At 45.0% G+C, this 24845-nt stretch overlaps 1 protein-coding gene across 1 annotated transcript in view; it reads left to right on the forward strand.

Annotated features, from left to right (window-relative positions):
• The window catches only part of PPP1R14C (protein phosphatase 1 regulatory inhibitor subunit 14C), a 91256-nt gene that overhangs the window by 44453 nt on the left and 21958 nt on the right, over positions 1–24845 (forward strand). The window contains exons 2-3 of the mRNA XM_061428299.1: positions 19240–19323; positions 20915–20947. Of these exons, the coding sequence (XP_061284283.1) occupies positions 19240–19323; positions 20915–20947 (117 nt within the window). The remainder of the gene's footprint in view (positions 1–19239; positions 19324–20914; positions 20948–24845) is intronic.

The following is a 24845-nucleotide window of genomic DNA, read 5'->3' on the forward strand; positions in this document are numbered from 1 at the left end:
CCTAGAGGCTGGCAAAGACTTACGGTCCTGGGGGCAACTGGGCCGTCATAAATCTTCATCCCTGCTTGCCTTTATAACACTGGAGTTAGCTTGCTAGAGCAAAGACCAACTGGGACTCAGAATAAATCATTCAGGCAGTCACTCAACAGATAATTATGGAGTGGCCACTAGGTGTGAGGCCTTCTGGTCCCTTTTTCATTTATGTCAATATTTAGCAGAGTAGGAGCAAGGCATTGGATTCTTGAATCTCATTTCTGTTCTAAGGACTTAAAAAAAAAATTGATAAGGTGCACTGAGGGCAGAGGCTTCCAGAATTGGTCTCTGCACATGCAGGTGTCTTCCATGGCCAGGGCAAATGCCAGGGCGTGGGTGCTGAGATGCACAGCATGGGTCAGGCTTAATGATGTATGGCATTTGTTAGTTTTATGCAGAAAAGAGGGGGCTTCCTTGGTGGTGCAGTGGTAAAGAATCCACCTGCCACTGCAGGAGATGTGGGTTCCACCCCTGGGTTGGGAAGAGAACCCCTGGAGGAGGAAATGGCAACCCACTCCAGTATCCTTACCTGGAAAATCGCATGGACAGAGGATCCCAGCAGGCTACAGTCCTTGGGGTCACAAAGAGTTGAACATGACTGAGTGACTGAGCACACCAGGTAGCTTTGAATATATCATCCTCAGTCAAAATTGTTCCCTACTCACGACAAAATAAATGAAGCTCTGGGGAAAGATTTGAGCATTCAGTAGCTTTCTGGGAATAAAATCAGAGTAAGTGTGAGAAATTTGTCCCCCTTGTTATTTATCACCATTTTTTCTCCTTCAAAAAATAAATCTGTCGTTCAGTCAATTCTTTTGTTAAAATTAAAGTATGGAGCCCCTACTCCTTTTCCATCTGCCACTATTTGTGATCTCCAATGAGTGTCTGTCCTAGGAGCAGAAGTCACAGATGGACGTGAGGCAGCAACCTACTGCCTCAATAGCGGACGTTTGCTTTGTGGCTGAATCAGAATAACAGAATCAGAATTTTGAGAATTACTGGAATTGTGTGTGACTCACCTAGGGTCTAAGTCCCAGAGCTGTTACTATAAAGGGGAAACTCTACATAATCAGGGCTGGCAGCATTTATGGAAGACAGATGAGAATTCCCAGGTTTCAGGAAGGCCTGGGTGCCCTCCCCTCCCCTCCCAACGGCACCACGTAAGCCCAGTAACCCTCCACTCGCCACCCACTAAGCCTTGAACTTCTCTGCTTGCTTCACCCCTTTAGTTCCCCGACAGGTAACCTGGGGGAATTGCTCAGCTGCAGAGGGTTACAGGGATCATCAGCTGGACTTGCCTTCCTCCGGCCATGCACAAGTGGAGGGTGGGGAGGTATCTTTGTGGGAGAAAGTCAGGAGTGCAGCCCAGGCTGAGACCTCAGCCCCACCTGAGAATTTAATCTGGACCTGCTGCAGGTTCAACTCAGGTGAAGACCACTTTCTGCTTCCTGTTGTTTGTCTAGGAAGTTCCACTCTGGACCTCTTCTCACCAGCACTCGCTTCTAGAGGCTGTTCCAGCAGTGGCTCAGGAGGGCACTTGGCTTGCACGTAAAAGGCACCAAGTGTTTGAGTTGCATTTGATGTTTACCGTGTCCCCAGAATCTGTGAAATTAGGGAGAAGGGGGCCCCAAAGTTAAAGGGCTGCTTTGTAGGTTGGCAAATTGCTGAATTCCAGGCTGTTATGAGATGACTCTCCAATGTGGTGGCAACCTGCCTGTGACATCTGTCCCCTGACGGATTGCTGTGGTCAGTGAAGAAGAGGATGTGGGTTGGATCCTGCTCTGGCTGCACTGTTGCCAGATGACCTCTGACCCCTGAGGGCTGCTCCTCGGGTAAGGGCTGTGTGATGGCTCAGGTACCCTGCCACAGCTTCCTTCATCCTGGGCATTTGACTGAGCGTGCATCAGTGTGTGTGCAAGACCTGCGCAATTACAAAAGCTAAGGAAGATTTTGTTTTTTATGGGAGGGGAGATTCATTTTCAATATAGGGTTACCAGCGGGAGGTGAGGAACACTCAGATGATGTCTTCACCGAGGGTCCCGTGGGAAGCAAAGTTGAGCAACAGCAGAGGGATGGTGGCCTTGGACCTGGAGACAACCTCCTGGGCCAGATTTGGTGGGGACAGTGTGGCTGCACTCACTCAGCTGACCCTCAATGCCCGGCCAAGCAGCAGTGTGCCTTGGGTCATAGCCATCTGCCTCCATCAGCATCATCTCTGCATGGGTGTGGGTCTCCTGTCTTATTGATGGTTGTTTTCAGTACCCAGCCCCTGGTCAGCCCCTGGTAGGCAGCCAGTGCAGAGTGAAGTTTCTATGAGGGCTGTGGAAATCAGTGATCATGCACAAGGAATGGCTTTTCCCTTTTTTGTTGTCACTGTCTTAGGAGACACTCAGAACCTCCTGAGGCAGGGTTTGCAAGCTTTTGTTGTTGTTGTTGTTAGTTGCTCCATCGTGTCCGCCTCTTTACCACCCCATAGACTGTAACCTGCCAGACTCCTCTGTCCATGGGATTCTCCAGGCAAGAATACTGACTGGAGTGGGTGCCATTTCCTTCTCCAGGTGATCTTCCTGACCCAGGAATTGAACCCAAGTCTTCTACACTTCAGGCAGATCTTTACCATTGAGCCCCTGGGGAAGGGAAGCCCTGCAAGCTTTCAGTTCAGTTCAGTCGCTCAGCCGTGTCTGACTCTTTGCGACCCCATGAATAGCAGCACGCCAGGCCTCCCTGTCCATCACCAACTCCCGGAGTTCACTCAGACTCACCTCCATCGAGTCAATGATGCCATCCAGCTATCTCATCCTCTATTGTCCACTTCTCCTCCTGTCCCCAATCCCTCCCAGCATCAGAGTCTTTTCCAATGAGTCAACTCTTCGCGTGAGGTGGCCAAAGTACTGGAGTTTCAGCTTTAGCATCATTCCTTCCAAAGAAATCCCAGGGCTGATCTCCTTCAGAATGGACTGGTTGGATCTCCTTGCAGTCCAAGGGACTCTCAAGAATCTTCTCCAACACCACAGTTCAAAAGCATCAATTCTTCGGCGCTCAGCTTTCTTCACAGTCCAACTCTCACATCCATACATGACCATAGGAAAAACCATAGCCTTGACTAGATGGATCTTTTTTTTGCAAAGTAATGTCTCTGCTTTTCAATATGCTATCTAGGTTGGTCATAACTTTTCTTCCAAGGAGTAAGCGTCTTTTAATTTCATGGCTGCAGTCACCATCTGCAGTGATTTTGGAGCCCAAAAAATAAAGTCTGGCACTGTTTCCACTGTTTCCCCATCTATTTCGCATGAAGTGATGGGACCAGATGGCATGATCTTCGTTTTCTGAATGTTGAGCTTTAAGCCAACTTTTTCACTCTCCACTTTCACTTTCATCAAGAGGCTTTTGAGTTCCTCTTCACTTTCTGCCATAAGGGTGGTATCATCTGCATATCTGAGGTTATTGATGTTTCTCCCAGCAATCTTGATTCCAGCTTGTGCTTCTTCCAGCCCAGCTTTTCTCATGATGTATTCTGCATATAAGTTAAATAAGCAGGGTGACAATATACAGCCTTGATGGACTCCTTTTCCTATTTGAAACCAGTCTGTTGTTCCATGTCCAGTTCTAACTGTTGCTTCCTGACCTGCCTATAGGTTTCTCAAGAGGCAGGTCAGGTGGTCTGGTATTCCCATCTCTTTTAGAATTTTCCACAGTTGATTGTGATCCACACAGTCAAAGGCTTTGGCATAGTCAATAAAACAGAAATAGATGTTTTTCTGGAACTCTCTTGCTTTTTCCATGATCCAGTGGATGTTGGCAATTTGATCTCTGGTTCCTCTGCCTTTTCTAAAACCAGCTTGAACATCTGGAAGTTCACGATTCACATATTGCTGAAGCCTGGCTTGTAGAATTTTGAGCATTACTTTACTAGCATGTGAGATGAATGCAATTGTGTGGTAGTTTGAGCATTCTTTGGCATTGCTGCAAGCTTTAACTGACTTTAAATCCCCTGGGCTCCGGTTCCCTGTGGGGGTCCTGAGTTCCTCCCTATGTGTCAGGGTCCAGTGACCCTGAGGGGGTTGCCCAGGAATCTGCATCTTCACAAGGGGTTTCTCAGGCAGGTATTCAATGACTCCTCACTTGAGAAAGAGCCCTTCAAGCTTCTAGCTGGGAAGTGCCCTGGAAAAATCTCTCGGGACTTCCCTGGCAGTCCAGTGGTGGACTGGACTCTGAACTTCCACTGTAGGGGGCATGAGTTCGATCCCTGGTGGGAGAACTAAGATTCCACATGCTGTGCGGTGTAGCCAAAAAAGTATTAAATTTTTTAAAAAGTGAAAAACCTCTCCAAGTGGGGAATCAAGAGTTGGAGAAGGGAGTTCTGGCCCTTGGCCTGCTTTCATCTTGTGCCTGCGGTTTCCCAAACTTTGTTATCTTGTGCTGCCCTGCATTGAGCCCCTGAGGCATACTTTAAAATTCTCTCCAAGTGCACTTGGAATTTTCAATGACAATGTTGAAAGCAGTTGACATTTTAAAAATTGAGTGCTTTTATAGGAGAACAATAGTAAAAAATTACTGGACATAGATTAAAAAAAAACAAACAAACAGTTAAGTGTCCAAACATCAGATCTTAAAGAAATTCGATATTAGCCCTGGGAGACTAGGCAATACCTGACAGCCACCCCTTATGGCATAAAGGGTATAATTACTTGTTTCTATGAAACAGATGCTTTTTTTTCTCTCTCTGTAACCTTGAACCCTTCTCTACCCAAGTCTCCAGACTTAAGCTTATCTTTTGCACTGTAAAGAAATCCATCCTGTACCAGCTTCCAGCCTGGGGGAGATGATTAGCTTAGACTTGGAAAGTGGTTAAAGTGCAGCTTCAGGAGACATTTAAGCCCTAGAATTGATAGACTTGGTGATGATTTGATGGTGGTGACAGAGCGGGAGGAGGCTTCAGGGGCAAGGCAGTCACATTGCCTGCACAGAGCAAGCCCTCATTAAATGCAAATTATTACGGTAATTGTTTACAATGCAGCTCTCTCTCCCTTTGGTCTGCTCAGTCCTCATAGAAGCTCTGGTTAAATGACTTGAGGGATGAAGCGGAGGCTGGCCTCTTCCTTCAGCCTGGCAGCTGACCCACGGCAGTCGGGACCTTTTGTTGTTGTTCACTCGCTCAGTCGTGTCCGACTCTTTGCGACCCCGTGGACTGCAGCACGCCAGGCTTCCCTGTCCTTCACTGTCTCCTGGAGCTTGCTCAAACTCAGGTCCATTGAGTCGGTGATGCCATCTAACCATCTCATCTTCTGTTGCCCCCTTTTCCTCCTGCCTTCAATCTTTCCCTGCATCAGGATGTTTTACACTTCCATAGGTTATAATAAGGAGGCTCAAGGCTGTTAGCGAGAGGGTCAGCCTGTCACATTGCTATGTGTTGTCACAGCAGCAACAGTAGTCATCTTTTAAAATTATAAGCACATTTTAAAATTGAAGTTTTGTTGACATCCCTTACATTTCAGGTGTACAACATAATGATTTGATATATATACTGAAAAATGATCACCAAAATAAGCCTAACATCCATCACCAAATATAGTTAACAGAATTTTCTTCTTGTGATGAGAATTTCTAAACTTAGCAGCTTTCAAATATGCAATACAGTTTGCTAACTGCAGTCGCTATGCTGTGACATTAAATCCCCGTGACTTATTTATTCCATTATTGGAAGTTTCCAAGTTTTGACTCCCTCCCCCCATTTTATCCCCCTCACCCCACCCCAGCCAATCACCCATCTATTCTCTGTATCTGATAGTCATTTTTTAAAAAATCAGTAGGCTTTACTTTTAGAACAGCTTTATATTAGTTGAAAAACTGACCAGAAATTACAGAGGTCCCCTACACCCCCCCACCAATTCCACCCCACCTGGTTTTCCTTATTATTAATGCAGTTGTGCTTATTGCAGTTGATGAGTCACTATTGACACGTTATTATTAACTGAAGTCCATGGTTTCCATTAGGGTTCAATGTGTATACATTCTATGGGATTTGACAGTAATGGTATGGATCCACCATGACAGTTTCAGAATGATTTCTCTGCTCCCAAAATGCCTGTGCTCAGACACTCATCCCTCCTTTCCTGTGAGCCTTTGATACCCACTGGTCTTTTTACTGTCTCCATAGTTTTGGCTTTTCCAGCATGTCCTATAGTTGGAGTCTTTTCAGATGGGCTTCTTTCACTTAGCATGAAGGTTCCTCCATGTCTTCTCATGACTTGGTAGCTCATTTCACCAAGTCTTTCAAATTCCATCTGCACCGTGCCTACCCATCTGCACCTGGAGGTCTCCATATGGGAATCACAGTTTCTTTTCGGTGCCTGGCCTCTCTTCCAAGTGGCATTTCCACATCGTTTTCTTCTCCATCTTGCTCTTTTGTGCACCTTCAGTCCTGGAGACATTTGGCCATAGCTGATTTAGGAACCTTCCCAAGATAGGAACTGGAAAATGATTGGATTCAGTGTTTGTGTTCAGGAAATAAGACACCACAGTGACTCCATATTCAGTGAAAGTTTTGGTAGCATAGGAGAACTGCCTTTTCTCTAAGAATGGGGTTGTACCAGACTTAGAGTTATTAATGCCTTTGTAACACCCTGGGGGTAAATTGAGCATTTCTAGCCAAAATAGTTCAGCTTGGCACCTAAGTAGTTTTGTTGCAAGGGGGAGTGTATGCCATCTTGCATCAGAAGACAGCTCTGGCCAAATCACTGAAAATGAGAAATGGGACACAGAGAAGTATGACTTCCTAGAGACAGGCTGTGCGGCTGTGGCCTCTTGCTCTCTTTGGACACCACCACCTCTGTTCTCAGAGAAGGCAATGGCACCCCGCTCAAGTACTTTTGCTTAGAAAATCCCATGGATGGCGGAGTCTGGTAGGCTGCAGTCCATGGGATTATTAGAGTCGGACACGACTGAGCGACTTCACTTTCTCTTTTCACTTTCATGCGTTGGAGAAGGAAATGGCAACCCACTCCAGTGTTCTTGCCTGAAGAATCCCGGGGATGGGGAAGCCTGGCGGGCTGCCGTCTATGGGGTTGCACAGAGTCGGACATGACTGAAGCGACTTAGCAGCAGCAGCAGCAGCAGCAGCTCTGTTCTAGAACACTCCTTGATTCTTCCCAGCGTCCTCAGTCATTGCCTGCAGTCCAGGACCAATTTGAGGTCATTGATGAGTGGCCTTGTTCGCAGTTGGCAGCTGCCCGGTCCCTCGTGTCTTTTTATGGTGTCCTAGTGTCTGGGTCTTCCACCTCCCTCGGGACCCGCTTACGTGTGACCTTCCTCGTGATGTAGGTGCTGCCGTGGAGAGTGAGGTCAGAGGTGAGGCATTGCTGTCGATCAGCACAGGGGCATGAGGATGGTGGCCGTCCACCTGCTGTATCTGGAGCCTTTAGGACGTCCTGTCCTCACCATCCTCAGGTGTGGCACAGCTGAGAAGGTTGTCCCTGCCATCTCTGCCATCTGCCTCAGCCATCGCTGGTTTCAAATCCCTTATTAGGAGCCACCTCCCCCTCCCTCTTCTTGTCACTTTGATACTGTTAGCAGCCAGCCATGCATCTTTAATGTTCACATGCAGAAATGCGGATCCAAGTGTTATTGTTTTGAGAAAGCTTTGCATCTGGAGATTTTTGCTTATATTTCCTTTCTTTTTTCTTCCTTTGAGTCCTTGTGCTTTTGAACAAGTTGGTAATGTGTTAGGTCTTCACTTGCCCTTTCCAGGCATCAGGAATGAAGGATTCCTTGGAAGACACTTTTACATTGAACTTTATTTTTTAAAGAGAAATCCAGCTATCAGAAGCACCAGGTCAACTGAGCATTTTCTGAGGTCATGTTATCATCTGTTAGTTTGCGCTACCCAGCCAGGCACCTTCAGGCCAGCGTCTTATTCAACCCTGAGGATTATGGATGTGGGGGACCTGGGTCGGGAGATGAATTATCTTGCCTGATTTGCAGATTGTCCTTACAGTCTGCAAGGACAGGGACAGAATTTAAACCTAGGCCTGTCTCTCTCCAAACTCAGTGCCCTGTGCCACTTCCTGCCGCCTGCTGGAGGGGTCTCATCTGTGCTGAGAAGCAGGGCCAGCTGGGCCTGTGTGGAAAGAGGCAGCTTTTGAGCCCTGGTCACCCAGATCCCCCTGGTGTCCTTTCATCCCCACTGAGACCGAGGATGGGACATATAGTGTCATTTCTGCCCTGACTCTGAGCCCTTTTTTAAAACCGTGTTTGGAGAGCTGCATTATCTCTCCAAGGACAATCTTCTGTTAAAACGAATTGCTAAATGTTTTAGGGAGGGCAGAGATTTGGGGGTGGGGAAGACCAGCTCCTAAAAGGGGAGGGAAGGGAACTGGGGTGCAAGCCCTCGGCTGACTCCACACTGACTTGCTACTTTCCCGGGCAGCTCCTGGTATCTAGGTCGCCTCTGGCCTGGGCACCAGGCGTCCTGCATTGCCAGTGGCTCACACCCACCATCACACCCACCCAAGCTCAGGAGGGTGCCTTTATGCATGCACCTAGAAAAGCACTCAGCTCAGCCCACCTTGTTAACCCATGCAGCTGCTCGTAAAGAAGTTCGCCCCTTGAGATTTGGATTAAAAGTGAAAGTGTTAAGTCACTCAGTCATATCCGACGCTTTGCGACCCCATGGACTCTAGCCCGCCAGGCTCCTCTGTCCTTGGGTTTCTCCAGGCAAGAATACTGGAGTGGGTTGCCATTTTCTGCTCCAGGGGATCTTCCCTATCCAGGGAACGAACCCAGGTCTCCTGCATTGCAGGCATATTCTTTGCTGTCTGAGCCACCAGGGAAACCCCTTTATCACCATTTGCATATATTGTACTTAGGTGTTTATTGTCTGTCTTCCCCATCAGGGTTCAGTCCCCTTGAGAGCAAGTATTTCTGTCCATAATTCATTCTCTAACCCCGGCATCTAGAAAGTTTTGGCAAATAGAGGTCCTCAGTAAATACTATGGCTGTCACATGGATTTGCCTGGGGTGTTTAGATCCCAGTGTAAATGTGCCTAGATCTGTGGTATCCTCATGTGACCAGTAGTGTGAATCTTTATATCTCTGGGCTGGCATTTGTTTTGTATTAGTTTTTAATTATTACTATTATTTTTTGGCCACCTTGTGCAGCATGTGGGATCTTAGTTCCCTGACCAAGAATGGAACCTGTGCCCCTCTCGGTGGAACTTGTTGTTGTTCAGTCGCTCAGTCATATCCGACTTTTCCCAACCCCCTGGACTACAGCACACTAGGCTTCCCTATCCCTCACTGTCCCTATCCCTGGAGTTGGCCCAAGTTCATGTCCATTGAATTGGGGATGCCATCCAACTGTCTCTGCCCTCTTCTCCTTCTGCCTTCAATCTTTCCAGCACCAGGGTCTTTTCCAAGGAGTCAGCTGTCAGGTGGCTAAAATATTGGAACTTCAGCTTTAGCATCAGTCCTTCCAAAGAGTATTCAGGGTTGATTTCCTTTAGGATTGACTGGTTTTATCTCCTTGCTTTCCAGGGGACTCTCAAAAGTCTTCTCCAGCACCACAATTTGAAAGTATCATTTCTTCAGTGCTCAGCCTTTTTTATGGTCCAGCTGTCACATTCATACATGACTACTGGAAAGACCGGAAGTGCAGAGACTTAACCACTGGACCACCAGGGAAGCCCCTGTTTTGTATTGTTGATTGGGCTTCCCTGGTGCCTCAGATGGTAAAGGATCCGCCTGCAATGCAGGAGACCTAGGTTCGATCCCTAGATGGGGAAAATCCCCTGGAGGAGGGCATGGCAACCCATGCCAGTATTCTTGCCTGGAGAATCCCCATGGACAGAGGAACCTGGTGGGCTACAGTCCACAGGGTCACAAAGAGTCAGACATGACTGAGTGACTATGAACAGAACAGGGTGACAATTCTCAACTGGGTTGCTGGGACATAAAGATGTATCTCAAATAATTTATTCAATGATAATAGTGAAAGTACCAAATAAACTTGGTGAACTATAAGAAAGTTAAAATATATTCTAGGTGTTGTGAAGTAATGTCAGTCTTGCTCACTGGTATCACAGTGTTTCCTTGAGCAGGACGAGAGGGAGACACGCTGTGTATTGCACTGGGGATGGGGTATGCCCTGTGGCTTTCCTGCTCTCTCCTGCAACCGCTGTGTGTATGCGCTGACACCCCAGAAATGAACCTTAGCTGTGGGGAGTGCGGGATAGAGGGACGTCTGACCTGGGAGGCAAGGAGGGCAGCCTCTCTGCTTATTATTTAAATCATCCCTTCGCTTTATCACAGGGTGAAGCCCAGTCAGGCTGTTCTAATCTTTTTAAAGGAGGAGTTTGACGGATTTTGCTGTTTGGCTTGGAGCAAGCTTCAACCTTTGAAGGTTATTTAACTTTCAAAACAAGAATTGGGAGATTGGGACTGACATATGTACACTCTCGATACTATGTATAAAATAGATGACTAATGAGAATCTACTGTATAGAACAGGGACCTGGATTCAGTGCTCAGTGGTGACCTAATGGGAAGGCAATCCAAGAAAAGGAGGGGATGTAAACAAAGAAACTCAAAAAAGCAAAAACCAAGCGTGTATTAGATACGTGCTAGTGACATGGGATCGTACCATTTGTTGGTATTGAATCTGGAATGGTGTATGCTCGTTTAACCCTTTGAGTTCTATTACAGGACTCTCCTACCCCAGCTCCGCTAAAGTGCCTGGCGGATGTGGGCCCATCAGGGACTGGATCTGGTGTCCATACTAAAAAGAGGCTCATCTCTCCTTTCATTCAGCTTTCCAGCTCTTTACGCCTCCCCACTCAGTCTTGATTCCTTCCCAGTTCTTCACGCCCCCCTCCTCAATCCTGATCCTTGTACACCCTCTGGCCTCCATGGTTCACAGCGACAGATGACTCTCTTAGTTCATTTGTTTCATTGGAGCACTTCTTCCTGGAATGGGAGGTAAACATATTAAGATATAAAACCTGATGTGTCATAAAATGTCTGTGATTTTTCCCTATCTCTCAGTTGACAGTCCAGGGGGATGTAGGCGTCCAGGGGGATGTAGGCGTCCAGGTTAGAAGTCGTTTCCCCTTAGGATCTTGGCATGTTTGTTCTCTTGGCTTCCGGCTCACAGTGCTGTTGCTGGGAAGCCTGATGACATTGATTTTCTGTCCTTGTGTGTGTGACCTGTTTTCCTTCTGAAAGCTTCCCAGATCTCTGCTTCATCTCCAGTCTTCTGATATTTCACAGTGATGTGCCTTAGGGTATGCTGGGCTCCTTTTTAAGTAGAAAAATTTCTTACAAATTCCAGGGCTTTAAAGGTTTACTATGATGTGATTTAAAGGTTTAATATGATAATATTTAGATATAAGCTGCTTAAAACCAAGCATAAACTTTTTATGCTTATGGTTTCCTCTGACTACAAAATCAAAATTGCAAATTAAACATAAAGTACCCAACCAACTCAAATGTACAATGTGAATTGACTGAGATGGCTGATGTCATTCTTTCTGTAAGAGGAATTAGGCACAGTTGGCTTCCCTGGTGGCTCAAATGGTAAAGAACCTGCCGCAATGCAGGAGACATGGGTTTGATACCTGGGTCAGGAAGATTCCCTGGAGAAGGGAATGGCTACCCACTCCAGTATTCTTGCCTGGAGAATTCCATGGACAGAGGAGCCTGGTGGGCTACAGTCCACTGGGTCACAAAGAGTCTGACACAGCTGAGCCACTAACACAACAGCAAGGCACAGTGTGGGCAGCAGTCTTTTGAGCCGTGGCTTGGGGCTTCACTTGGTGTGAATGAGTCAGTATTAAATCTACCTGTTGGCTTTTTTCTCATTAGGCCATTAACATAATTCTACTTGATGATAAACACAGAGCCGGATCTAGTTATGGGATGGTCATCCAGACAATTCTTAGAATAAATGTGCTTGCTTACAGAAATGGTTTTGGGTTCTCATTAATGAAAACATGAAATGTAAATATTTTCAGAGAAAATAATAACACTCACATAGTCCCCGGGAGTGGGGAATCTTCTTTGGTTTTTCCTCCTCCAGTTTCCCTGTAAGCCTGCGGAGGGGAGCTCTGGGGAGTGCGGGTATCAGAATAGGCGAGTGCCCACCCGGCCCCCCTGCCCATGTTTCTCCTTCGCTGGCACCGTACTCACAACACTCTACTCTCATGGTCCTTATTTTGGGATGGAGACTGTGGAGAACAATGAGCCGCTGTCACTTTCGGGAAGCCCTTCAGCTGCGTGGTGGAGCTTAAAAACCATCCTCCGTTTTCAAACTGCTTAAGGGTTTTCAAGCTGCTTTAGCATCTTCGTTCCTGCAGCCTTCCCTGTTGTGGAGGGAGGCGAGCATTTGTACTTTTTAATGGCTGACACCACACTTGTTGGGGTTCATGGTGTAAAATTTCTGGTTAGCAGTGTATGAGTGTGTGTGTTTTCCCCACAGGCCGTCTGTGTTTCAGGAACACAATATGAGGTTGCATCACTGTGTCCTGGTGCATGAGCCAGGGGTGGTCACAGGCTCCACGGAGTCCTGCCTGCATGGGGAAGTGGCAGCGTGGGGGTCCCCCTTTTGCTTAGGGATGGGGCTGCTGGAGATAGCTGCCCTCTGAACTGCCTTTTGGTTTGTGAGGTGTCTTCAGGGTCCGAGGCGTGCTCTCTTTGCGTGTTTCTTCAAAACCGCGCAGGCTTGGGACTTCCCTGGTGGTCCAGTGGCTGAGATCCTGAGCTACCAATCCAGGGACCTCAGGTTTGATCCCTGATTAGGGAACTAGATCCCACATGCTGCAACTAAAGATCCTGCATGCTACAACAAAGACCTGGCCCAGCACCAAATAATAAAATAAATTAAAAAAAAAAAAGAAATTGTAAGCAAAACAAAACAAAAAACTTCTCAGGCAGGAAACCTGCATCTTCTCTTTCCCTCTTCCAACTTCCAGTCCATCTCCAAATTCCATCTCTTTTCCCTTCCTATTTATCACTGTTGAAATCTTTCCATTCTTGCCTCAACTGGCATCCAGGCCCTGTTACCTCCCACGGGTGAGTGCAGCAGCCTCTCAGCAGCACCCCCACCCGCTACCCTGGGCCCCCGGGCCAGAACTGTGCAGCTGGGCCAGTTCTCCCAGCATTATTCCCCACCCTTGCTCTGGAGCCCTCTGTTGCTACAGTCTGCAGGGAAAGGCTGGCAACATGAAGGGGATGGATTTTGTTTGTCTTTCACAATATTTTGAGGACTTGTAAGCCAATTGGAAAAAAAAAATCGGGATATTTTAACATTAAAAAATCCATCTTTTCAACTTTTCTGAAAACTTGGGAAATCTGGCAGCACTGAGCATTTGTTCCTAAAAGGTTACAGTAGTCGGGAATGGAGGATTTGGGTTTTTTTTTTTTTTTCACTGCTTTTCCATGGGGCATGTTTTCTCTTGTTTGTTGCACTCATACTCCATACTCCCACCTGCCTCAGCTCTCATTTCTGGCTTCCACAGGCATTAGTATTAATATTTGCAGCCCAGAGCAGTCTGACTCCTAGGCCAAGAGCTTTCTGTACCCTGTATTTAGAACAATTCTTGTATTTTGCCTCCTGTGTACCATCCTGTCTCTTTTGGGTGCTCTCCGTCCCTTTCTCAGTTCGGTTCAGTTCAGTCACTCAGTCGTGTCCGACTCTTTGCGACTCCATGAATCACAGCACGCCAGGCCTCCCTGTCCATCACCAACTCCCGGAGTTTACCCAAGCTCATGTCCATCGAGTTGGTGATGCCATCCAGCCATCTCACCCTCTGTCGTCCCCTTCTTCTCCTGCCCCCAATCCCTCCCAGCATCAGGATCTTTTCCAATGAGTCAACTCTTCACATGAGGTGGCCAAAGTACTGGAGTTTCAGCTTCAGCATCAGTCCTTCCAGTGAACACCCAGAACTGATCTCCTTTAGGATAGACTGGTTGGATCTCCTTGCAGTCCAAGGGACTCTCAAGAGTCTTCTCCAACACCACAGTTCAAAAGCATCAATTCTTCTGCGCTAAGGTTCCTTCACAGTCCAACTGTCACATCCATACATGACCACTGGAAAAACCATAGCCTTGACTAGACGGAACTTGTTGGCAAAGTAACGTCTCTGCTTTTTAATATGCTATCTAGGTTGGTCATAACTTTGTTCCAAGGAGTAAGCGTCTTTTAATTTCATGGCTGCAATCACCATCTGCAGTGATTTTGGAGCCCCCAAAAATAAAGTCTGACACTGTTTTCACTGTTTCCCCATCTATTTGCCATGAAGATATGGGGCCGGATGCCATGATGTTAGTTTTCTGAATGTTGAGCTTTAAGCCAACTTTTTCACTCTCTAAGCCTGGCTAAATCCTGCCATTCTACAAGGCCAGCTTCTCCTCTGTGAAACCCTCCCTCCCTGCCCTAGGTGGAAATGTTCCTGTTCCTGTTCCTTCATCATAAAGCATTTTGGTTTGTCTGTCCTTTAGTGCCTCTGGATATCATTTTGTTTTTGTGCGTCGGCTGCCTCTCCAGGGCAGGGCCTCACAGAGTTGACACACAGAGCCTCACGCATGGTGAACGCTCAGTGGATACTTTCTTAACCAGAAGGATGAACACACGTGATCAAGGGCCTCATTCTGTGGGTACCAACAGAAAGATCTCTGACTCAGTGGGGGATGATGTTAGCTGGTGATTTACCCAGCCACTCTGAAGAGGTTGTTTCATATCTTGTCACCTGAGCCCCTGCTGGCAGATCTATTTTTAGTGTAGGGAAATCCCTGAATGCAACTAAATTCTGGCAAACCAGAGTATGTCATGGGTGGAGTTTCTTCCTTGTAGGTGACTTGATCTGTCCCCAAGGTTATTCACTGATACTGCTTTATACAGAAGATAGAGCTCAAGAGAACATCCATTGAGAGCTCTATGACCACACTCCTCATTAAAATGATTAAACACCAAATATACGCAGGATTCTACGCTTGATGCTAGATCTGTTTTTCCTTCCCACGTGTACCTCCATGGCCCCATCTCTCTGTCCTCCCCGGGGCTTTGGTTTTAGTATCACCAGCCTTCAGAATCCACCCTGCTCTGTGCTCCACGCTCTGCGCTGGTCCACACATTCAGCCTGACCTCCTCCTGGCTTCTGAGAGAAGTGGGTGGAGGTCCTGAGAAGCTCATCAGTTGGTACAAAATGCTGATACCTAGTGATTCGGTATAATTACTCAACGAGTAACTACTTGGTTTGCATAAACCTTCCCACTTAGAAAGCCAGACCCAGGACTTCTCAGCTGTATGCCCTTGGGGCATGGCGGTGACCTCGGGATGCTGGCTGTTTTCTTTATTGCTGTCAAGCTCCTTTAAGAGGGGAAGGGGCTTTGCTTTGTCTGGGCCAGAGGGTGAGTGGACCCTAGGGCCGTGGTGTCCAGTGAAACGAAAGACCCCATGTCACTTGCCATGTGTGGTAGCTGAGCCCTGAAATGTGGCTAAGGTGACCAGGGAGCCAGATTTTGAATTCTATTTCATCTTAGTGAGTTTAAACATAAATACCACATGTGGTGGCCATGTTGGATGGCCCAGACCTCAAGGGTGGGGGAAATGGGTCATACGAGGTCAAAACCTTTGGGGAGCCCAGTACAGTCGTGGTGAGAGGACACCTAATTGCAGACGCTGCCATGTAGGCGAGACTCTGCCGCTGTGCAAGTAAAAGCTTGTTTGACCAAATTTGGCCTCAAAGCTGAACGATGTTTGCGGGGAAACCTGTGCTATGCTGTGCTGTGCTGTGCTGACAAGGGCATTGTTCATTTATTATTTTATTTCCTTTCAGAAGAGCAGACACAAAGCTCCCCTCAGCTGTAATTACTTGAACGAGTTTCTATATCCTGTTTCCTCTACTTGATTTCATTAAACCGTGACATAAATGCATACTTTGCACCCAAAGCGTGTCTAATCACTGAACCCAAATGACTGCTTTGAGAGAGGAGTCAGGGAACTTCGGGCGAGGCTGTATAGACTGTTACACAGATCGAAACTTGTGAGGTTATCGCTTTTTCTTGGTTTTTCTTGAATAGCATCAGCTGACATGGGCTCTGGGTGTTTTGCCCTTACATGGTGGTTATTAAAGCCGTGCTGAGCTGCAGGCATAGGTGAATTAATCTTGCGCCACATTTGCTAGAATATCTGCACTGTGTGTGCCATGGCTTCAGTATTCATTGGCCCCAGGGAGGGTCCGTGTGTTCAGGCGTCATTTATTCCACACTGCGGCTTCCCAGCTGCAATCTGTGTTCATGGGCTGCCAGTTGTTCCGTCACCTAGTGAGTTTCTTTGTTGGTGTGTCAGTTCCCACCAGTTCTTTCACTGTGGAAAGTCTAGCAGCCCTTTGAGAGCCACACTGCTCTTTGTGGCTCCCCAAATGGCTCCCCTATCCACCCACAGTCTTCCTTTCAACCCCAATTTCAAATATACACAATATAAGAAGTCAGCACAGGCAGCACTGGAGCAAGAAAATACCAGTGTGAAAGGTAGATGATGAGCAGGGAGACTGGCACCCCCACAGGGAAGCGTCAATGTGGTCTTCCCCAGCATCCTGACTGAGTGGAGTGCAGCCTTGGGGTCCTCCGGCATCATCCCCCGGTGGAGGCCACATCTGTCCCCATCTCTGCTCTGCCCTTTGTTCAGTTGCTCAGTCATGTCTGAATCTTTGCCACCCCATGAACTGCAGCACGCCGGGCTTCCCTGTCCTTCACCATCTTCTAGAGTTTACTCAAACTCATGTCCATTGAGTCAGTGATGCCATCCAACCATCTCATCCTCTGTCGCCCCCTTCTCTTCTTGCCTTCCATCTTTCCCAGCATCAGGGTCTTTTCCAAGCAGTCTGTTCTCTTCACATCAGGTAGCCAAAGTAGTGGTCTTTCAGCTTCAGCATCAGTCCTTCCGATGAATATTTAGGACTGATTTCCTTTAGGATGGACTGGTTTGATCTCTGTGCAATCCAAGGGACTCTCAAGAGTCTTCTCCAGCACCACAGTTCTAAAGCCCTGGGGAGGGCTTAAAAATGGTATCTCATTTGAAAGAGTGGCTCTGTACCAGTCTGAGAGACAGACTGGCTGGATAAAAGTGTGGGCTGGATGGCTTCCAGGAGGGAAAAGGCACAGCAGCCCAGCCAGCTCTAAGTGGAGCACAGTGCTGCTGTGTTCACTGCCTCATGTAGACTGAGTCTTAGGGCCTGTAAGGTACTGTCAAATATTCCTATAGGCAGATACACACCTCCAACCCTGTACTGCTTTTCTGATGTCTTGGAAGGCCAGGTGATTATGTTTTAATTTTATTCCTATCCCTACTCTCCAGCAAGAATCATTTTTCTCCAGTTCTGAGGTCATTTGACTTCTCTAAGGAGACTTGCTTTTTCCTTCCCATTTTTGTTTAGTATTATTAAAAAATATAAAAGAGATTTTAACTTTAATAAGACTAACGTCTTAGACTTGCCCCTCTATATTGGGTTCAGTTTTCCTTCTGCTTTATCTGAACTTTTCAATATCGACTTCATATCTTATAGTAAAAAAAACACAATAGTCAGCACCCCTATTTACAAGGAATTACAAGGATTTCCCTGGTGGTTCAGACGGTAAAGCATCTGCCTACAGTGTGGGAGTCCTGGGTTCAATCCCTGAGTTGGGAAGATCCCCTGGAGAAGGCAATGTCACCCCACTCCAGTACTCTTGCCTGGAGAATCCCATGGATGGAGGAGCCTGGTGGGCTACAGTCCATGGGGTTGCAAAGAGTCGGAGACGACTGAGCGACTTCACTTTCACTTTCACTATTTACAAGGGTTTGAAGAGTTCTGTGTCAGGAACTGGGATACAGGCAGCAATAAACATTTTCTTATTATTTCACAGTGGTATATCATCTGCCTCAGTTTCCTCAAAACACTTGGGTCCTCACTTTTGTGTAGGAGCAGGAAAAAGAATGGTTGAGGACCATTACCTAGTAAACACGCTTTGCTAGAAAGGAAGTTCTCAGAAAGTCAGCCTTGCCTCTGATAACCAGACAATGCAGCTGGCACAGAGCAGCGAAGCCCAGGTGGACACACAGGTGTCCATGCACAGGTTTCTCTCTGACTTCTGTAAATACTCCTCACCATCCCTGAGGCTGGGACGAGTTGGCATGCAGGTGACTCCTCATGGGAAGGGGAAGTGCAAAATTAAAGCACTCTTCTAAATGCGCTCTTTCTCTCCGCTGTCTCAGACCGAGCGAGACGTGGGGAATATCAGGTAACAGAGAGGAGAGGTAGCCGGGATCGACGGGGCGCTGGAGGTCAGATTCCAGATCAGGCGATCTATCACTGCACTGCCGCTGGACTTCCTCGCCCTCTGTTATGGACGGGATGTCTTTGGCTGCAGGAATATTAAACTTGATTCACAATAATAGGGCTCTACTGGAATGTCGGTGGGCTTCAGAGGTGACATTTTCTAGAACCCTCTTTTCTTACTTCTCCCCAGTCTGCCCACCATGAGTCAGACTCTCCCTTCACGGTTGCACAATGGTTGCAGCAGTTTCTAGGTAACGGGCTGCCTCAGCCCACTCTCCAGCCAGGATGCTGCTGTTGAAAGACCATCTTTTCCCAGAGCCCCCACTAGTCTGAGTTGAGTCTGTAACTGGGGCTGGGGTGACACTGACCCAAGAGCCCTGGCTCAGAAACCCCTGGTGGACTCAGGTTTTTCCAGACCCAGAGCTAGGAAGGGAGATGTAGATCCATGTCCCCCCAGTACCCCCCACCCTCTGAAAACAGATGAAGTAGTCACCAAGGGAAGTATAGATGTTGGGTGGGAAACTGCAAGTCACACTACTCTTCCTATAATTGATCAACCCCCCCATTAAAAACTCAGAAAGGCAATTTCCTCTCAGAAAGTGGAAATCACTGTTGAGGTAGCATTAGTATCTACGCTTTGTGACACTAATGTCTCCTTTGCTCCCACTCTTCCCTCTGTTCCTTTTCCCTCCTTCCCCTTCCCACCTCTTCTTCCTTTTTCTTCTCTTTCCTTCTTTCTGTCCCCTACTTCCCCTTCTTCTTTCCCTCCTCTTCCTCTTAGTCTCTTCCCTGTGCCCCCACCCCCGTTAATTGTCAGCACATCTATATGACTCAACAACATTGGCTTGATACACTGCAGTATCTTACTAAATAGAATGTTTCCATATTTGTCCCCCAGGAAGAAGAAATGCCAGATGTGGAAATTGACATTGATGATCTTCTTGATGCAGACAGTGAAGAAGAGAGGGCTTTAAAATTACGAGTAAGTAGTATTCAAAATCTAGATCCTTTGATGAATGCTTGAATCCACTTGGGTCTCCAGAGCATGGCTCTCACTGATCCTGCCCTGAGGTGGTATTGGTATCAGCACTTGGGGAATGGCAGTTTGCAGAGGGAATTGATAAGATGCTGAGTATTCACCCACATAAACTGCATAGGGCTTCCCTGGTGGCTCAGAGGTTAAAGCATCTACCTCCAATATGGGAGACCCGGGTTCAATCCCTGGGTCGGGAAGATCCCCTGGAGAAGGAAATGGAAACCCACTCTAGTATTCTTGCCTGGAGAATCCCATGGACAGAGGAGCCTGGCAGGCTACAGTCCACAGGGTCACAAAGAGATGGACACGACTGAGCGACTTTACTTCACCTCAAACTGCATATCTGGAGATAAAACAGCCCAAAGGACCTGACTATAATCAGATTTTACAACACCTTAGGGATATGAGTTTCTTCAGCTCCAACTTCTTGGGAGAAGGATGGTTCTGCCTCCAGAAATCCATTTGCCAGAGAAGGAAGGCATGTCCCACAATTGTATGAGAAGGAGAGGAGCTGAGCTAGAACTGGAATACCTAAGCCCAGGATTCTGGTCTTGCAGTTGTGGATTATACCATTCATGAAATTCATTTCTAAATAAGATTGTTTACAACATAATTCTAATAAAATATCTTTTATCGGTTCATGCTCACCTAATACAATGGATATTGAGATTCCCCCATTTCCTTTGTCCAGAGCAAAAAATTACTCATTTCCCTTTCCATGGGAAGTCAAATCTATCATTTTAAAATCTGCATTTGGGAGTTTCTAAAACCAATTAACCTTTGACCTGCCATGGTTCTCACTGTTCATTGATAATTACTGTTGATGGCTGTTAGTTATCACAGAAGACAAATGATCACTAGGGGCAAGTAAAGGACACATTTGAATGTTAATGTGTTTAGTGTGTTAATAATTACTGGTGTCCCTTGAGTGGTGAACAGTCTCAGTTTAATGTGGTAGAGCCAGGCTCTCATTTCTTGTTGGTAAATTAGTTGGGAGATGATAGCATCCCAGTTATGAAAGTTACAAAAAGCAAAACAAAAGCAAACAAAAAACCCCAGGCAGCAGTTCTATAGAAAATGTAATGACATAAAATTTTTTTATCAAAAATGTAATTACTTGAAAGAAGCTTTAACTGCCATCAGGTCACCCTGTCTGGTTCCCAGGGAAGGATAACCAAAGCCTGCAGAGGTGAGACAAGCTACTTTGTGGTTGAATCACAGCCAGACTCTCATTCTCCACATCCAGTGTGATTGTCACCATCTCTCACAGGCTGTCTCAACTTAAGTGTATCCAGCTTATTATGAACCACATAGGCAGCCCAGAGGACAGATGTGTATGTGTGTGTTCTGAAGAGTGCTAATGAAAGGTACAACTTTGTGTCTTCAGAGGGCTAACAGATACTGAAAGACAGTGTGATTCTTGGTAGTCAGTATGAAATATTGATTTCCCCTGTTAAGAATAATGTTATAAAAATGAAATGATTTCACTTAAATGATGTTGAATTTTAAAATAAAACTTCTGCGTATTTTCTTCTAGGAAGCTCTTGTAGACTGCTACAAACCAACAGAGGTAAGCAAATCACTTTCCCTAAATGTCAATTTGAGCTGTTTTTTTTTTTTAATTAAATCAATTTCTCTATTTTAAAAGCAGAACCACAATAAGTGGTTTTGATTATGTATACGCTAAGTAGCCATTATATCCATAAGTGAAGTGCATTTGTTTGAATAACATTGACTTCCTTATTTGTAAGCCTAAACGTGTCTGATTCTGGAAGACTTAAAGCTAATAGAATTGGGTGTGTTGCATGCTCTTATATCATATAAAAGCCAAACTTCAAAGGAAATTATAATAAGGTTTGGAATCATTTTAGTAAAAATTTTAGATTTATGACTGGAGAATACATTCTATTAGTGTAGAGGTATGTATTTTTAAAAAGTTTAACGCTGATTCTGTTATTCATAATTGAATGGTTGGGCCTTTATTGGAAGGATACATTTTATGCTTTGTATAGATATTTGTCAAGAGCATAAGTATTAGTGTAAAACACAAGGATATCAAACTAATTTAGTGAATTTCATGAATACTCTAATGACCAGTGTACAAATTAAGGATTTCATCATTTATGAAAATATATGCAAAAGAGGTATTTTCACTTTGCTCATATGATAAGTAAGAGAAATTAGAAGATCAGATATTTTGAAGTTAATTTACAATATCAAAGCAATAATGAGAGGACTTCTATTTTGAAGTGGTATAACTACAAAGTGGGAAGAAAGCATGCTTCTAAGTGTGTAAAATTTTAATGAATGGGAGGTTTTAGGGTCATTTGCCTTTAGGTCAGTTACTTATTTGAGCTTTATTCTTACAATCTCCAGTTTTCTTTTCTATTGATTACATACTGTATTCATAGAGATTTTAAAATTTTAGTTATCAAAACATATATATATTTTTTAATCAATATGATATATATATTCATAATTTTGAAAACCAAAAACAGGCTTATGATGAAAAAGTAGCAATGTCTTTCCCATTCCTTAGTTCCCCTCCCTAGAGTATATATTTTATATTTATGTATCTTTATATAACAAAAATTTTGGCTGTTTCCCTGCTGTTTACTCTTATATTGCTAAGTATGAATTTACTACTTTTTTTCACTCCTTGACTTAAGAGAAATGTGATAGATCTCTTACTCTGCACACATTTCCTTCCATCCCCTCAATAAAATTATATAACAGTATTGTTTTAAACGAGTAGTCAAGATTAATAATATGATTTAAACAAATGTTTTTCACTGATAAGTCAAATAGTGAAATATTACCAATGCTTCTTTCTTGCACAGCCATTTGTTTTTCCTGGTGCTGATAAGTGCCTTGTCATTTATTTTTGTCTAGTGCCTATTGGTATTTTTTGTTGAATTCTCCAGAATCTTTGTCTATGTAGTTATGCTCAAATGCATCATTACTGACTCCACACCAGGCTTTCCTCCTGGAGCCCCTTTGCAACTATATGGAGAAGTTATTCTCTGGGTCTGCTGAGTAGCTATTGTGTTGAGACTTCTGTTCACTGCTGTCCCATGTCAGATGCTTCGTTTCTTAAATCTCAGTCTTCCTCATTTAAGTTGGAGTACATCATCCTACAATAGCTTTCTGGGAAAGGATGTATAAAAGGTAAATTTTTTGAATCCTTGCCTATATGAAAGTGTATCTTCATTGATAGTTTGGATGGTACAGAATTCTAGATAAAATTCATTTCTAAAACTTAATTTTAAGGGCATTATTCTATTGTTGTATTACTTCGGTTATTAAGAATTCTGAAGCCTTTTCAATTCTCAGAATCTAGGTGACCTATTCTTTTCCCTTCAGTTACCTTGGATTATCTCCATATTTTGGAATTTTACAATGATACACTCTAGTGTGGGTTCTTTTCTGTTCATATGCTGGGTAATTTGTAAACTCTTTTAGTCTGAAGATTTATGCCTTTCAGCTCTTCAAAACTAACTTTTTATTATTTATTATTTTTATAAATTTCCCCTCAATATTCTATATTTTTGGTTCTCTTATTATTTAGATGTTACATCTTCTGGATGAAGCCTCTAACTTTTTATCTTTTTCCTTTTGTTTTTCATCTCTTTGATCTTTTGTTCTACTTTCTGAAAGATTTCCCTGACTTTATCTTCTACACTTTTTATTGATATTTTAAATTTTCAGCTATCTTATTTTTAATATTCAAGAACTGTTTCTTGATCACTGTTCACTATTTTGTTTGAGTATTTCTTCTCATATTATGGATGCATTGATTTCTTTTTTCTCTTTGAGGATATCAGTCAATGTTTTGTTTCCTTTTGAAGATTATTCTGCTCTCTGCATTTTCTATTTTTTCTCTGAATCACCTTTTTCTCTATCTGTTTTTGTCCATCCTTGCTAATTCTGGGCAGTGTATTCATGTTTGAATGTTAGGACTCAGTAAGCTGATTGGAATCTGTGTGTATGAGCAAAACCTGTCCATTGGTGGGTCTCACCATGGAGTGACCAGGTTGAAAATCAGATTTTTTCTTTTTTTTTCATTGTTTGTGGGTATGGAGAAGGGGGTGCATTCTAGGTGGTTCAGTGGTAAAGAATATGCCTGCCAATGCAAGAGATACAGAAGATGCAGGTTCTATCCCTGGCTCAGGAAGATCCCCTGGAGCAGGAAATGGCAACCCAATCCAGTATTCTTGCCTGGAGAATCCCATGGACATAGGAGCCTGGTTGACTACAGTCCATAATGTTGCAGAGAGTCAGACACGACTGAGTGCACATACACACACATACACCCATATGGAACAGGGGGCTTCTCAAACTGTTGCTGTTGGGACATCTCTTTTCTGGAGAGGTTTTTCTGTTTGTCTGTTTTTTTGTTTTTTTTTTTTTTAAGATTTGACCTGGTAAACTCCTGTCTGAGGGTTTACAATCTGACTTTAGGCTTTGTCGAAGTAAGGACAGAAAGGCAGCAGGTGGCCTCACCCTTAGCTCTTCGGGGACTAGAACTCCTTTATTTATACATAGCTGGGAAATTAAGAGTTAAAACAATTAGATATTTGGAGAGCAGTATCAAATTGTTGCAAAGGGTTGGACAAGCTTAGTGGAATCTTAGTCAGGAAAAGTGATGAATTATGCCGATGAATTAACACGTGATGTGGGGGTGGGGGGTGGCTGCTGAGAGTAGACGCAGACTGGTGGGTGTAGACATGCCCCTTACTCACTTATCATTCCCTTTTTTCCTTCAGTTCTTCTGGGTGGGGAAGTGCATCTTTTGGTGTTTAGGTGAGAAAGGTTGAATATGCATGAGAGCCCTCCTCCTCTTTTCCCCAGGTTTTGCAATGTTCAGGGAGAAAAGTGTTTACACTCCTTATAATTAAATGAGATGGAGGGTCTTTCTTCCTGCAATAATAGTATTCCTTAAAGCAGAAACATTACTTTACCGACAGAGGTCCATATAGTCAAAGCTATGGGTTTTCCGGTAGTCATGTATGGATGTGAGAATTGGACCATAAAGATAGCTGAGTGCTGAAGAATTGATGCTTTTGAACTGTGGTGTTGGAGAAGACTCTTGAGAGTCTCTTGGATTGCAAGGAGATCAAACCGGTCAATCCTAAAGGAAATAAGTCCTGAACATTCACTGGAAGGACTGATGCTGAAGCTGAAAATCCAATACTTTGGAGATCTGATGTGAAGAACTGACTCATTGGAAAAGACCCTGATGCTGGGAAAGGTTATAGGCAAGAGGAGAAGAGAATGACAAAGGATGAGATGGTTGGATGGCATCACCAGCTCGCAATGGACATGAGTTTGAGTAAGCTCTGGGATTTGGTGATGGACAGGGAAGCCTGGTGTGCTGCAGTCCATGGGGTCACCAAAGAGTCAGACACACTAAGCAGCTGAACTGACCTGGTCTCTTTGAGGAGGCTTATGAGATGAGAGGATGTGGT

The sequence above is a fragment of the Bos javanicus genome, chromosome 9 (genome assembly GCF_032452875.1).
Source record: "Bos javanicus breed banteng chromosome 9, ARS-OSU_banteng_1.0, whole genome shotgun sequence".
NCBI classification, from domain to species: domain Eukaryota; kingdom Metazoa; phylum Chordata; class Mammalia; order Artiodactyla; family Bovidae; genus Bos; species Bos javanicus.